General features: G+C 41.9%; 2 protein-coding genes across 2 annotated transcripts in view; both read left to right on the top strand.

Moving 5' to 3' along the window:
• Positions 1-452: 452 nt before the first annotated feature.
• The window catches only part of LOC115800663 (TSC22 domain family protein 1-like), a 37,523-nt gene continuing 22,348 nt past the window's right edge, over positions 453-15,627 (top strand). The window contains 18 exon segments of the mRNA XM_030758143.1: positions 453-606; positions 1,117-1,461; positions 1,463-1,886; positions 1,889-2,034; positions 2,036-2,138; positions 2,141-2,268; positions 2,270-2,342; positions 2,345-2,596; positions 2,599-2,790; positions 2,793-2,891; positions 2,894-3,048; positions 3,051-3,359; positions 3,361-3,508; positions 3,511-3,603; positions 3,606-3,658; positions 3,661-3,697; positions 3,700-3,729; positions 3,732-3,766. Of these exon segments, the coding sequence (XP_030614003.1) occupies positions 1,165-1,461; positions 1,463-1,886; positions 1,889-2,034; positions 2,036-2,138; positions 2,141-2,268; positions 2,270-2,342; positions 2,345-2,596; positions 2,599-2,790; positions 2,793-2,891; positions 2,894-3,048; positions 3,051-3,359; positions 3,361-3,508; positions 3,511-3,603; positions 3,606-3,658; positions 3,661-3,697; positions 3,700-3,729; positions 3,732-3,766 (2,574 nt within the window). The 5' untranslated portion in view covers positions 453-606; positions 1,117-1,164.
• The window catches only part of LOC115800432 (TSC22 domain family protein 1-like), an 88,587-nt gene continuing 75,389 nt past the window's right edge, over positions 2,430-15,627 (top strand). Inside the window, exon 1 of the mRNA XM_030757787.1 lies at positions 2,430-2,486. The gene's annotated coding sequence lies outside the window, so the exon portion shown is untranslated. The remainder of the gene's footprint in view (positions 2,487-15,627) is intronic.

The following is a 15,627-nucleotide window of genomic DNA, read 5'->3' as shown; positions in this document are numbered from 1 at the left end:
TCATGTATATTTTGATGTAAAAACTTGCATTATACGTTGGATTGTGATTTGATCTGGAAATGCTTTTTAATTTGCATCAAATTCACTCCTGTATATTATTGGCAAGCCCCTGTCAGGAACAGTCATGCATTTTATTTAAAATTTTTGATTAATTAACACGGTTTTTTCCACTCTGCAAAGCATATTAACTGGCTTCATTGGTTCCATTGTAGGGCCTTTCTGGTCCCCGCGGACCGCATGTTGAACAATCTATTGTGACGCCCCAAAACTGGTTTTCAGAGGGAGCGGCTGCGCTCGGCACTTTCCGGCACACTTCGTGGATATTGACGTTGAGCTCGTCGCCGTCTCTCCCAGACTGCTTTATGTCTGGCAGCAGAGACCATGCGCGGTCGCCATATTACTGCGCACCCTCCCCTCCGGCCCGTCACAGACAGCACAAACCACGGCAGCGGTGCAGGAGGCTACACGCTGAACGACGTTACCGCCGGGAGGACCAGTGATACAGCAAAACCCAAGCGAAGACCCAGAGGAATGGATTTAAGCCGTGTGCGCCGCTTTTGTTAGAAGTGTTTCGTTTTAAAAGCACCGTGCAGCGGATTAAAGGGGGTTCGTTTTCACCTCGTTTCCTCTGGTTAAAAAAGGAAAAAAAAATCAGCAGTTTTAAACAGCCTCGCTGTAGTCTGTGTATAGCTAGCCGGTGATGGAGAGTGGCAGCTAGCTAGCTTTTAATATACCGCTAACTACTCAGCAGCTTTTTTGCCTGCTTTTTGTGTTCATTGCAGCGTGGGTGTCGCTTTCTCTTCAACAAAAACACACAGAAATGTTAGCTTGTGTTTAACAAAGGCGCAGACGGACAGCTCTGGTAGTTAACCGGCGAACTGGCATCAGCTGACGCTAGCGGCCACTAGCTTCTTTCGCCTCGCTAGGATAACTAACACCAAACCGATTAAAAAAAGAAGGCTGTAAATATTGGCTTAACTTTGCCACATATCTGCGCACAGCCACTTTGTTGAAATAGCTATTCCTCTTTTATTTTGCTTTCTATTTTTCTTTTTTTTTGGTCGTGTTGTCTGTTGAGCGTAGTTTGTCAAAACCGGCGCCTTTAACGATCTGCAGGCTTATTGCATACTGTCAGAGACCAACTACCGCCCGGATCTTCTCGAAATGCATCATCCGGACCCTGCAGGAGACTCTGGCAGTGTTAGAAAGATGGCGCACCCGGCTGTCTTTCACAGAAGGGGGAGCAACACGGCAGCGGAAGCGGCCCCACGCTGTCAGCACCGGCAAACCCCGGTGGTCCTTAACAGCCACGTCCCAGCCGATGACTACCCACCCTCCCTGTTGATTCAGCCTCCTGCTGGCTCATCCTCCCCCGGTCCCCACCATCCTCCTCCTCCCCACAGCCTGAATCTGCTCTCCCAGCCCACACAGTCCACTGGAGCTCAGATGAAAAAGAAGAGCCGGTTTCCAGATCACAAGTGTGACTCCAGCGCAGGTATCTGTTAGCACTAATAACAGCATCGCAGAGGATACGGAGAGCTACGACGACCTGGATGAGTCCCACACGGAGGATCTGTCATCTTCTGAGATTCTGGATGTGTCCCTCTCTCGAGCTAACGATGTAGTTGGAGCGGAGAGAAGCTCCTCAGAGGAGACATTGAATAATTTCCATGAAGTGGAGACCCCAGGAGCTGTCTCTCCAAACCAGCCTTCACACCCCCATACCCTGAGCCAGGCACAGAAGCAGCATGGTGGAGCCATGGTGAATGGGACTATACACAATCAACATCCTTCTCATCCTAACCATGCCCAGGTCTACCCTCTGTCCTCTGGGCCCGGGAGTGCCCCATTGGCGCTCACCTCTGGAGCTTTACCATGTGTCACCCAGAAATGCCTTCTAATGTGGGCGGCCCTCAAGAAAGTGTTTCCCAGGCTGCTCCTTCAAGTATCGCCACTCAGCCTACAGGGATTGCGGTCCCAGGATCTATCTCTGGAATGCACAGCTCTGCTGCAGGCACTACAGTTAGCGTAGTTTAATCCCCAGACCAGCAGTGTTAGTAATGTGAATATGTTGAGCTCTGCCAATGTGCCTGTGAGAGGGGGGATCAGCACAAGTGCTAGTACTAGCAGTGGAGGCTATCTCTCAATGTGATGAGCAGCAGTGGTGGGAGCGGTGGAGGAGGTGCTGCTGCTCCAGCTGGGAGCAACCTTATGGGCACTACTAGCATGATTCAGCAACACCAAAACTTAAACTCCAGCATTGCTATGAACTGCTTCAACTACTGTTGCTGCTGTTGCTGTGAGTGCCTCTGGAGGTGTAGGGGTCCCCAGCGGGAACCATGGAGAGTTGGATCAGCTGTGCAGCAGCCTGCGAGTGCACCTGTTACAGCTGCGACTACAGCTCCTGTATCATCTGCTCCTCCGGCCCCTGTGGTGGCCACCACCACCACAAGCTCTCGCTTCAGAGTGGTGAAGCTGGACTCTAGCTCTGAGCCCTTCAAGAAGGGCAGATGGACTTGCACTGAATTCTATGATAAGGAGACCCCAGCCCCTGCCCCCCCCTCTTCTTCTGATACTGGGTCCCACAGCATACGACAATTGTCTCTGAGAGCTTTGCTGGGGGGTCTGAGAAGGAAAGCACAAGTGGGAGTTCTGTGAGCCATTACATTGAGAGTGTTTGCAGTGGAGATGCTGGTGGACCACAGCATGCACAGGATTACACCTCTGCTCCTCAGGGCTTTCAAGGAATCCTCCCCAGTGGGTTAAGCATGGGAGTATCTCACACCCAACCCAACAGCATGATAAAACTACTTTGGCCCCCTCAGCTCCTACAAACATTCATCAGCCTGCACCCATGCCGAGCCACCAGACCACCACTGGACTCTCTGCTGTGCCCAGCAGCAACTCACCTATGCCCAGGCAGTTGCTAATCAACCCCCAGTGGGAGTTCAGCAGCAGAAGTTGGCTTATGCCACCTTACCACAGCAATCAGTTGCTACCCCTCAAGCACCCACGATGTCAATGAGGCCACCTGAGTACACCCCAGTCACAGCAAAGGTATCCCCCATTCTGCTGCTGCTTCTCAGCCTTTGTCCAACCAAGCTGGATCCACATCTGCTGGGATAGCTAATGGATCCTCCCATATGATGGGAGGTCCTCAGCAGCCCCACTCTCTTCAATCTACCAGCTCTAATATGCCCTCTCATGTTGGTGTAGCAGGTGTGGGCCAGCAGCCTCAGAGCCACCCAAGCCATTTGGATTGCCAGCAGCAAAAGCCACAGTCGCTCCCAACACAGATCCAAAACCAAGGGCTGAGCACCCAGCTGCCCGCTACGGTCCACCAGAGCCAGGTGTCTGCCACCAAGTGTACCTCCCCCTAACCTTCAGAGTGATCACCAGGCTCAGGCCCAACCCCAAGCCCACAACACTGGGAATACTGCTCAGATGCCCCCGCAGGGTGTTCCCCATAGCCAACCGTCTTCTGTCGGCTTGACCCATGACCACAGCAGTGCCAGGCCCTGGCTCACGCTGCCCAGGCCAGTGCCCTGTATGCCAGTCTGCCGAGCTTCACCACTACTCAGCTGCAGGATGCCCAGCGGCTGCTCCTCAGCATCAGTCGGCCTTGTTGGGGCTGCCCAAATTGTCTGGGGGGAGGCTGGATCTGGATCCAACACTAGCCATGGTCAGGAAACTGAGGGCACGCCGCCACCGCCAGTGCCTTAACAGCACCAGCGGTGTCAAGACTGTAGATGGAGAGGAGGGATGGGTAAGAGAATTAATTTTTATACTTTTATCACTTTTATATTTATGTGATTGTCTACAAACAGTTTCTAGCATTTTTTTTTTTTTTTTTTGTGTTTAAAAAAAAATGACCAGTTTGATATCAAAGTTTTGCGTGGTGGCGCTCAGCATTTTGAGTCTGTTTGAAGCTGAATGAGTTCACTGTTTAATGTTGCAGCTGTGTGAGGGAAGAAAAGTGTTGTTGTTATCCTAGATAACTGGCCAAAAGAGGTCAAGCTGCTGCACTCCGTCTGTCCTCTGTCAGTGGGATACAGTGCAGGGCCTCAGCTGGATGTGACGTCTCTTGTCTTTATCAAGTGGCTGCAGTGATTCAACATTTTACCCTCGCCTGCCTGCCTGCTTGAAATCCTGGCTGTCTGCCTTACAGAGCACATTTTCTGCTGGGTGCACAGTTCCCTGTAGACTCTCAGCACATTTTGTTGTTGAAAAGCAGGAATTACAGCAGCAGTTGGCGATGATTTAATGAGCGATTAGAATAAGGCAGGTAATAAAATAAACTGACGGTGATTGTAAATTTGTTTTGTAGTCAAAGCAAGCCTCAAAAATGCTTGTGCTCTCTCTCTGCTTTAGGAAAGAAACGAGATGCCCGGTTGCTTGTTTACATGAAAATGAAGGCACATGACTCCTTTTTTTTCTCAGTGAAAGCTTATTGATTTCATTAAGAACACGCTCTCTCTCTCGCTCTTTCGCACTCGCTCTCTGCTATTGGCAAACTGGAAATCTGCTGGAAATTCCTCACAAGAAGTTTTAAGAACTTATTTTGAGGTTAGATCGGAATTTAATCACTGTGCAGCAGGGAATTGCTTTCATTTTAGTCACTTCTAACAATCCTAAGCCTTCTGAATATGCTGACGTTAACATTCTCTTGCCCTCATAGCTTTAAGGATGTTTAGCATACTTGAATCTCAATCAGCAGGTACGGAGGAGATGCTAAGTAGAACTGGGAATGTGGAGGGTAACATGGAAGTTAGGATGGTAGTTTGGTTTTGTTTTGCTTTTATGGGTCAGCTAAATGGATGCTGAAGGATGACTTTTAAAAAAAAATATATAAATCACATGATGTTTAACTCTAAGGAATGTGAAATCTATGTGAGATCAGGTGGATTATTGTCTTTGATCAGCAGTCAGACCAAAGCCCTGGGTACGGATTATCCCTGGACAGAATGAGCATAACTCAGTTTACCTGCTGTCAGTGGTAGTGGTAATTTTTTTTCTTTCGGGATGTTCTAGTGACTAATTTCCAATACCATAAACAAGGGAGGAAAAGAATCTGACTTGACTAGTCTGCAAGGTCAAAACAAAACAAAAACCTGTTTTGCACCAATAGTGTGGCTAACATTAACAGAGCTAGCACCAGCTGCCTTCTTTGCTTGCAGATTAGCATTCCACACACCTGTAATTACAAGTCTCCGGTCAAATGGCTTTAAGCCAGTTTACTATATCCATCTAGAAATATTGCAATTATGCAGTATTTCCATCTAGAAAATCTGTGCTGCATGAAAATACTGCAGAATTGCAGGGCTGTCATCGGCCCTGTTTAAATCGTGCTTGTTTACAAATTCCTGTTACAGCAAGACAGAGAGTGGGTGCAGCATCTCCCAGGACAGTGGCCCTGGCAAATGGGCAGGTGGCTTGGTCACCTGGCTTCATCGGGTATCTGTTGTAAAAACCCGAGGACAACCCGATGAGCATCAGAAGATGTATGCTGAATAGTTTGTTTCATAATCACAAAACAAGAAGAAAATGTCTAACATCTTAGAACCAGCAGATGACTGGTGTTGTACAATAACACAATACAACTAATTAGTTTAACCTAAGGCTGTTTGATTATAGCAAAATAATACTGAACTTGGTGATGTTTAGATGCCTTATTAATTTGAACATCACGCAGTTACTGTACTTAAAATATGTCTGTGTTGGGAGTTTCCTCAATCTTTAAATAATCGTTTAGTCAACTATTTGCGGACTTTCTGAGATTCGTTACTGATTTATCTACCTTCTCTTTGACTTTGACATCACTAAAATAATGTGATGTACTTGACTAAATAACAGGCATGCTTCAATAAAGGTGTTTTTTCCTGTGATTCAGGTGAAGTCTAAATTTGGATATGTGCAGACAAAACAAAATGGATTAACTGGCCAACTGCTATATAAAGTAATTTTTTTTTTTTTTTTTTTTTTTTTTTTAGAAAAATTACCTGGATTAAAATAAAATTTACATTTTTAAAGCATCACTTATTTCCAAATATTGAACATCCAGCTGTTAACAGCTGTTGTAAGTAACTGCATGGTATTCAAATTAATGAGTAATCAAGATTACAATACTGACCAAAATGATTGAGGAGCTTTACCACCAGGGCAGACTGCTCTCCACCTAAAGAAAAACTGTCCACTGGTTAGTATTACAGGAGATACTGTCTTATGGCTTTAGCTAGACCGGGCATGTCAACCGCACTTACCCTGAGTTGATCACCTGTTGGGAAAAGTTGGCAGTTGTTAACATGGTGACTCAAAATGCCTTGTGTAGATAAATTTGTGGCATTATACTTCAATTGAAATTTATTTCCTTTTTAGGATGTAAACACAGTGTGAGGGCTGTGGAAGCCGACCATATTCCTAGCATTTCGGTTTCATTCTTAAAATAGTATTTCAACTTTGTTCTCAGTTTTAAACCGCAACAACACAAAAATAATGTGCCCCTAGTGCTAGTTTTAGCAGCTTTTGTGCCCTGGGGCTTGTCACACTGCAATCAAAAGAAGAACTCACCACACTCAGATAACATAGAAGCTGTTTTGCTCATTGGTCTGGCTTAACATTTTGCCTGTTTATGTGTTTTGGACAGAAAGTTTTGAAACTCATGTTTTTAATTGTGTTTATGTATATTTTTACCACAGTAAGATTGCGTTGAAAGTTTATATCCACTGTTGCAAAATTATTGCCCAGACTTTAATTGTGGGAACACAGAAATTACTGTTCTAATTTTAAATTTCTGGGGTTGATTAGCAACTGCCTGGGCATAGGTGAGTTGCTGCTGGGGCACAAAAAAAAAAAAAAAAAATTATAATTTTGTGCAGAGGCTGTCACCCTTCCACTTTAATGGAATCACTTCTGTATCCTGTGATGATTTTTCTTTTTCTCTGTGGTAGGAGTATATGTACAAATAGGTTGTGAATGGGGGATCTGAAAGTCGTAGTTGTGGTTGTACAGTTCCTGTGGTCTTCTTTCTGGCTAATGAACATATTTTCCATTTTTATGTGGGATGATCCTGTCCTCACAAACACCTCCTGAGGCAAAGCTAACAGTTAGCTGTCCTCAGAGTCACAGTTCATCTGTCTGCATGTCTCTTTGAATGAGGGAGGGTGTCTGTTGTGTATTTACTCGGTCTGTACTGACAGTTATTAATGGGATGTGTTTGAAATGGGTGTGTAGCCTGTGTTTGTGAGACAGGATGCTGCTGCTGGGGTTTATTGGTGATTATAAAAATAAAAGTGTATATGAACAGAACGTTTTTTGTATGTGGTTTTATGTAGTGAGACTTAACATTTGTGTGAGCTTGGGTCTTGTGACCAGAGGTTTTGTAGGTTGGGTAACAACAATTTTTTTTTTTTTAAGTTTCTAATTTTCATGACTTTTTTTCATTATCTATGGATGGTGAGGTTTTTGCTTTAGTGGAGGGCCTCGCTGACGACATTTAGACCTGACTATTTCACCCTCTCATTTTAATTTTCTTGCTTTTGCAGATAAAAATTGAACAGTTCTATATCATTTTTAGATTTGGCTCATAAGAACATATTTGCCTATTTTCTCTTTCCATTGTGCCATATATCTGCTGATGTGTGGATACAAACATCAAATGACAAAGCAGGTCATATTTCTTGAAGATTGAGATTATTCAGTCTGTGTTAGCTGGAAGTTGCAGTAGAGGTGCGCCTGTCTGTGTAGTCTGACATATGCAGACTATCTCTGCTATCAGACAAGTCAGGATTTATTGATTTTGAAGTAATGTGCCAGCTTCCCAGCCATCCGCTGCAAAGCTTCGAGCATTGTTGTGATGTCACAGACATTTAGGGTCAAGGTCTTTTTGGTTTTTGAATGATTAACATCTGTTGGGAAGCTTCTGTTGCACTTACAGTAATGATGCCCAGTGTGTCAAGTGGAGTAGCATTAATCTTCACTCAACCCATTTGCTCCTCTATTATGCTTACAGTGAAACAGTGAGCAAAGGAGAGATTACAACCGTTTAACACAGCAGAGGCACGTGAATGAGACAAATAACATAAATGTGTTCTTCCTTTGGTTTTCCTGTTTAGGCACTGGACCCTGTTGATGGTGAGGAGATAATTGTGAAACACTAGGCTTGATCTTGGTATGTAAATGTAAGGGATATCCAATCAACAGTGTTTAGGCAGATGTTTGAATGATTGTGTGACAGATGCTCAAATTCTGAAAGGTACCATAACCTCTGTTACCTGTCTAGATCAGTGTCTTTTCCGAAAGTAAAATCTTTCCAACATTTACTATCCAGACTGATAAGTCTATTCCTAGCTTGGTGTGATGACTGGTAGGGCACTGCTGTCTGTTATAGTCATGCTAGTTTCTCATATTTCTACTTTCTCTCATTGTGAATGCACCTGGAGTGGAGCTGACAAGGGTCAGGTGTAGTAATAAGAATAATGATGATGATAATCACATTGAAGACAAGATGTTATGCTAATAATGCAATAAAAGCTTCCCAACAAGTAGAACACAAGAGTGAGAGCATGGTCATTGTCTGAGCTTTTCATAGGTGCTGTGATGTCACCTGTTGGTTTCTGAAGTCCCATTTTGAAGCCTTGTGATGAACTTTTCCATCTTGGCCATCTTTTTTTTTTTTTTTTTTTTAAACCGAATGTGACCAGCAAGGAGCAGGCCTGACTTGGCTAATCATTTGTCTATCACACATTATTGGCAAATGAGTGTACTCTGGATAATCCTTTTTAACAGCTGAGTTGGCAAAATGAACTCAAGGTTTTATTCAGTATGACTTGAAATGAGCGACAGGGCCCATAAACAGCAGGAAAGTGTTTACAGAGGTAAAGTCTGAGGGCTGTTTTCCCATAGACCTCTATAGGATCAGAAATCTTTTTTCAGCTACACACACGACCCCCTAAAGGTGGTGGCCATTAAAAAGAGTGCCAATTTAAGACCACAGTTTGTTCTTAACAAGAAACCTTCAAAAACATACAAACAAAAACTGTTGGTGTATTAATGGTTTATGACCAACTGGAGCACCTGTACTACCATTTGCATGTCTATTTTTAAATGCAACCAAATAAGAGGGCAGTAATTCTTTTTGCATATAAAAGTGAAGGAGTTGCACTTGCATATCACGCATTCAGTGTGTCCCAGAGCTCTGTTTCTTTCTACTAATGGGTTTGCAGAAAAAAGTGAACACAACAAAAACATTATAAACCAGGTGCTTCATCGATTTGATTAGCTGCTCACAGCACTTCCTACCTTGTAATATCCATCATCACTTTGTCAGCATGAGCTATTACGTAATTTACGTGCGAGCCACTAACTGACAACAGGAAGTAATGTCCTTTTGCTAGGAACCAAACACCCCCCCCCCCCCCCCCCCCCCAAGTTTGACTTTGTCCCTTTCTGTATGTTTGTGGTTTATTGAACTTTTTAGCAATTTCTTTAGTTACTTTGAATTTACAGGTTGTATTGGTGTACAGCAAGTTGAAATTCTCCCCCCAAAAATGGCACTACAGCATGTGAAAATGTAAAGATAAATTCTGGTGGACTTGTTCTACAGTAGGTAATAAACACCTCCAGACTGCCGATCTTTTGCTGTTAACATCCTCCGTGCTGGTGTTGTAAACACAACAGCATGTAAATTGAACTGAATAGATCGGCCCTGTCAGATTGGATTGATATCCTTTCCAAAATTCCACCTACAAGACTGTGACAGTTTGTTCAGTTTGTGACCTAATGTTTGCATACAGGTTGCCACTGCTAAACATTTACCTACATTTTTCAGTAGGGAATAATCAATGTTGGACTTGTTGATATTGGCATGTTAGTAGAGACATTTACTGACGCCAGTGGTTGATATTGAACTGTTATCGCATAATTTTTTTTTTAGGCTGCATGTTCAGATGATGCAAACAAGAAACCTTGTTTCTTAAAAAAACTTAAAACTGTTTTTCTTTTTTCTTAAGATTTCTTTCTTTGCGTTGGCTGTCTGCATCGTTAATGCCACTGAATTTCACTGCCAGTGCATCCTTAATTTTCAGGTCATGTCCCAAAGTCATAGTTTTTGATATCTATAATAATTTGAAGATTCTGTACATTTTGATGTTATTCAAGATGCTTTATTTTTTCAGCAGTTAAGGCTGTCAGTGTTGCTGCATAGTGAATAGTGTTATTTTTGGTTTAATGGGATGTTTCAATTTTGATTTTTTTTTTTTTTTGGTAGTGCAGATATTTTAAAAAATACTGTTTTGAATGTTGATTACCATGTCAACAGTGGAAAATTACAGATTAGATCTATGAAAAGTCTGGATTAGATAATTTTCATAGATAAGTAACAAAGAAACAGGGAAAAATGAGACCTTGTGAACCCAGCATGTGAGACAATTTTTCATATACTTGCCAAATTAGCATTTGTAAAATTTATTAAATTATGGCCAAACCGACTCAAAAAATCCACTCAAAAAATGGTGCACCCACTGTTGAATTAGGCAGCAGTTTAACTGCTTTTCTCTATAATGAAGAAAAAGAAAACGTAATAACAGAAGATGCTGTTTCCCATCAAGGTTAGGTATCGCATCCCTATCTGAGTGTGCTCAGATTGGGAGGGCAATTTTCTCAGATGAAAGGCACACTAAAACAATCCATTACCATCCATTACAGGCCATTAGTTTTCCCACCACACTCTTAAGTGAAACAGTCCTGTTTATTGATGGAAAAATAAACCATCAACAAGAAGGGGGCAGAGACAAACAAAATCAATGATGCATCTGAGCAGAGAATGCCAATAAGCAACAGACTAATATGTGAACTGCAACTGAGAGCTTTCTATAACCTGTCCCCCCCCCCCCCCCCCCCCCCCCCCCCCCAAAAAAAAAAAAAAAATTACAATCTCTGTGTTCAGTTTGCCATTCATGTTTCATCACCTGGCTTAAAAAGGCATAGTACATACTCAGTGAGACCTCTCTCTGCCTCTGTCGCTCATACACAGCATGTTACTGCTCTGTTGTGTTCTGGTGCTCTCTGGCTCTGTCTGTGTGTGGTAGAACTGGGGGAGGTGTCAGCAGCATAACAAATAACAATTGCTGTTTACTTGTAGTGAAACACTTTAGTGCTATATAAAGAGAGCACAGCTGAACATTACAGCAGTTTTGGTACATTTGTTGTGACGGCACTTTGTCATGGAGATTGTTCTGCTTGAACTGCTTGAAATAGATACCTGCCCAGTTTTTGGTCCCCATGTGTATATTTCAGATTTGACTGACATTTTCTCGAAGTCCACTGTATATTACATCTCAATAACATGGAAATAGGGGGATAATACCTATGTAATAGTAACTGCCATGTAATTATCAAGTGAAAGCTTGGTACCAGCAGTGGTTATAGCAGGAGGTATGACCAATAATTTTTATTTTTATTTTTTTAAGGTTCTGGTGGTTTTACACTATTATTATCAGCAGTAGTAGTAGTAGTAACTAAGTGAACCCTCCTATAGGTTTACAGGGGCGCTTTTTTTTTTTTTTTTTTTCCTGTCAGGAATTTGACATATAAAGTATTTTCATGCCATCATAAGTAGGACAAAAATACAACTGCAAAATGGTAAATAGCTCTCAGGCTTTATTTAAACATTAATGAAAAAGAACATATGAAAAGGAAAAGACAGAAGTCAAGAATAAAAGTTTAAGAAGGCATTCAACACATACCAGCTGATCTACATTCCTACCCTCACATGTGACTATGAGCTCTGGGTAGTAATCAAAAGAATGTGATCACAGATACAGGCGGTGTAAATGAGCTGCCTCTGAACGGTGGCTGGGCTCTCTCTCTCAGTGGAGTTCGGTCATTTGGAAGGGGCTTCGATTACTACTACTGCTCCTCCACATTGAAAGGAAGTCAATTGAAGTGGTTCAATCATCTGTTTAGGCTGCCTCCTGGACAGCTCCATGATGAGGTGTTGCCTGCATGTCCTACTTGGAAGAGGCCCCTGGGAATACCCAGGACACGCAGGAGAGATTACGTCTCTTGGCTGCCTTGGAAATGTCTCTATTACCACGTTTCCACCGCAGAGGTGCCGGTGTTCGTGCCAGAGCTCTTTCCAATGAACCAGCGAAACGCTTAAGAACGCGCCTGCGTTTCCACCGCGCTTTGCGAGCTGATCCGTTATGTATGAGTGTGGGCGGGTCCTTGTCTGGAAACGGAAGCCGAAGGGCACAAATGTAGGAGATTATGTGCTTTTGTGCTGAGAACATATTTTATGGTCCAGACAAAACTACTGCAGCATCTGTGTGTGGCACAGTGTGAACACAGACAATAATTTGAGCAAGATGACAAGTACACACTTTGTATCCTTTTATCTGTGATAGGAACTGATTCAAGGTAGCAAGTTCAGCCTTAGGGCCCAACCTAATAAACAGTCGTGAAAATCGCATCACTTTTTGTCGTGTAATACACACCATGCAGTGAAATAGCGTTACAAAACTTTACACTGAGACGGCAGAACCATGCCCTTCTGCCGCTTGCGTCACCCGTTCTTGGTTCTAGACCAGCTAACTTGCGGTTCTGGAGTTGAATCCGTTTTTCGGCCAAGCACCAAGTGCGTTCGCAGTGGAATAAAACACTGAAGGGTTCGAACACTGGCACCGGTACCTGGTCGGAAAAAAAGGGCTTGTGTCTCCCCCCAGATGAACTGGAGGAGGTGGCCAGGGAGAGGGAGAGGTCTGGGTTCCTCTGTTTAGACTTTTCAATTATTATTCTGAAGTACTGGGCTGACTTTTTGCAGTATTTCTAATCTGTGCAAAGCAAGTCTGAACTAGACTTTTGATGTGGTGTTGAAACTGATATGTGCCCAGGCTTCTAGCATATTGAGCTGGTTGTTAGTTGTCCAAGGTGGGGAGTGATAATGTTAGAAACATGGTCAGGACCAAAAACAAGGACTTGAGTTTAGGGCTGCAACGATTCTTCGACGTAATTGATGACGTTGACTGCAAAAATTTGTCGACGTGGAACTTCAGCATCAAAGCATCGTACTTTTAAACCCATCCATCTATTTTGTTCCGCTTATCGTGGTTTTTTTTTTTTTTTTTTTTTTTTTTTTTTTTTTTTTGGTAATTTTAATACACTACGGGAAGATATGGGGGCAACACTGCCTCCATTGTCTGCCAATAAAAACAATACTAATAAAGAAGAAAGTAACCGAACAGCATAACGATGGTGCAGCAGAGAGGAGGGTGGAGAAAATGAAAGAAAATTGAGACAGACTGTCAAAGGTGTGGGAGCATTTGACAGAAAATAAAAATAAAGCTGAATGCAGACTGTGTAAAGCAGAGCTTTCCTTCCATGGCAGCATCACTGCAATGCTGAGCGTTTTAAACTGCCGGCACCCTGGACATGTGACTTCAGCTCTGGATTTGTACATTAGTGCGTTGTAGATACCTGTTAATGTTTGTACAGTAATGTTTCTGTTTGTTTACCTGTTGGAAACAAGCTCTCATGCATGATGGTTGCTAAGCGCCACCATTTCAGTTAGCTTAGCTAACGAGTGAAGGACAATAGGCCATTTTTATTTTTTTTTCTCGCATTAATATCAGCGTTCATTCTGAATAGTAAACTTCCGTATGAACTGAACCATTTGTAAACTTTTCAACTGTTTTGGATGGAAAAAACTTTTTGATTTAATTTGAATCCTTATTTGAACTTTTGGACAGAGGCCATTTTTATTTATTTTCACATTATATTTTCATTTAAAAATAAAAATTGTATTCACTTTAATATCCTTTGTTATTTGATATTTATTGTGATGGTCACATTAATGTTAAAAATGCACTGGATTAGTTTCAAACTCGTATTTTTATGGGTCACTATTTTAATTGTGATAAGAGACAGCAAGGTGATAACAGGCAGGTGAACAGGTGAAGTAAGACTGAAATAATCGTTGGCTAATCAGCTAATCAAAAAAAAATTGACACATTATTCGACTACCAAAATAATCTTTAGTTGCAGCCCTACTTGAGTTTTATCAGAGTTTAGTTTTAAGAAATTAGAAGTCATTGAGTCCTTAATGCCAGTAAGACCTTCTAACATATGTAGCACAAAATGATCTGTGGTCAGGAAAATCACCTGTGAGCCTTGTGTAACACATTATCTTTGCCTCACCTGTGGGCGGAGCTGCCTGAGGACTGACTCCAGTAAATGTCAGAGAGCACAGTTTTAAACAGAACAACCAAATATGAGACGACTCTTGTTTGAAGCGAAAAACATCCACAAACAGCAAATGCAGCTTATTTTGGTGCTTCTCTGGTCTCACTATTCTTCTTCATCCTCCATCTGTGTACACTGCTCTTGAATGCATCTCAGAGATCCTCCCAGCTGTTATGCTATGTGGCTAGTTATCATTGTCCAGCATGCCATTCAGTGGTACAAGTTGTAATGTGCAGGTAATAGTGTTTCAAAAATTATGTACCATGGTGTTTTTCCTGTGGGACAGAGTTTACTGTGGATTATTAATTGTTAAATTAATGTCTATAATTCATATGATTTGAACAGTGAGTGAGGAGGGTGAACAGTTAACACAGGACCCCTCCCAATGGACTCCTCAGTGCTCTGTTTGCCAGTGACGCTTTTGACTTGTGCAAAATTTAAGAAAATATTTTCCCCACTTTTGAAATATAAGCAATTAGGATATATAACACTCTATATAACACTTTATACACAGGAAAAAAGTTAAATAGTATTAAGACATATTATAAGCCATAACATTATAAGGGTCATTTTAAAGGATTTTTAAGATGCACTTAAGACTGGTATAGTATGTAGCATTTTATAGTATGTTTACTGTACTGAGGTAATTGGTAGCACAGAAATGTTTTGGTAACAATTATAACCTGCTTGAAATAAAATGGTAATTTGTAATATTGGTGCTGCGTCCCTAGTTAATCATCTCTAATATCTTTTGTTAATCTGAATAATGAAGGACGACAGACTTGTTAATAAAGCAAAATCCTTTAAATGTTAAGCATTTTTGCTTGAACACAAAACTTCATTTGTTGACGCTGTTATCATAAATCATACAGCAGCAACGACTTGGTTCTCCTCAGTGCTGTTTTCTAGCTCTGTACTTATATTAACATAAGATCAGCTGTCTATAAGCAATAGCATTTACAGGTTAATTCAGACTTAAGCTAAAGTTGTATGAATCTAAAGACAAGGGAGTGAATTAAGAGAGGGAGCCAGATAAAGCTCGGATCAAATGGATCACTTCAGTCATCCCAAAAATACCCAAATATTAGACTATTTGATTGTTTATTCTTAATTAGGTGTTTTCAGTTTTCCTCATTGTTGCTAACACTCGAACTTTTTATTCAAACCCAGTGCCACAGGAGTGAATCCTAAAACCTAAAAATAATTAGTATGTATTAACTTCTGGTAGGGCTGTTCAACTGGTTGAATTGTAACTTTAGTGAAAATTTTGGCTTCCAATGATTATTAAATAAGATGTTAAAATGATTGTTTGCCTTTCTATTTTGCAGTGTTTTTCAGCACATAAGTCCAAATCCCCTCAATGCCAGATTTTGACAGATTTACTAATTTCAT

Source organism: Archocentrus centrarchus, chromosome 21, assembly GCF_007364275.1.
Source record: "Archocentrus centrarchus isolate MPI-CPG fArcCen1 chromosome 21, fArcCen1, whole genome shotgun sequence".
NCBI lineage: Eukaryota > Metazoa > Chordata > Actinopteri > Cichliformes > Cichlidae > Archocentrus > Archocentrus centrarchus.
Note: the sequence above shows the minus strand (reverse complement) of the source record. Positions and strands in the feature narration are given on the sequence as shown.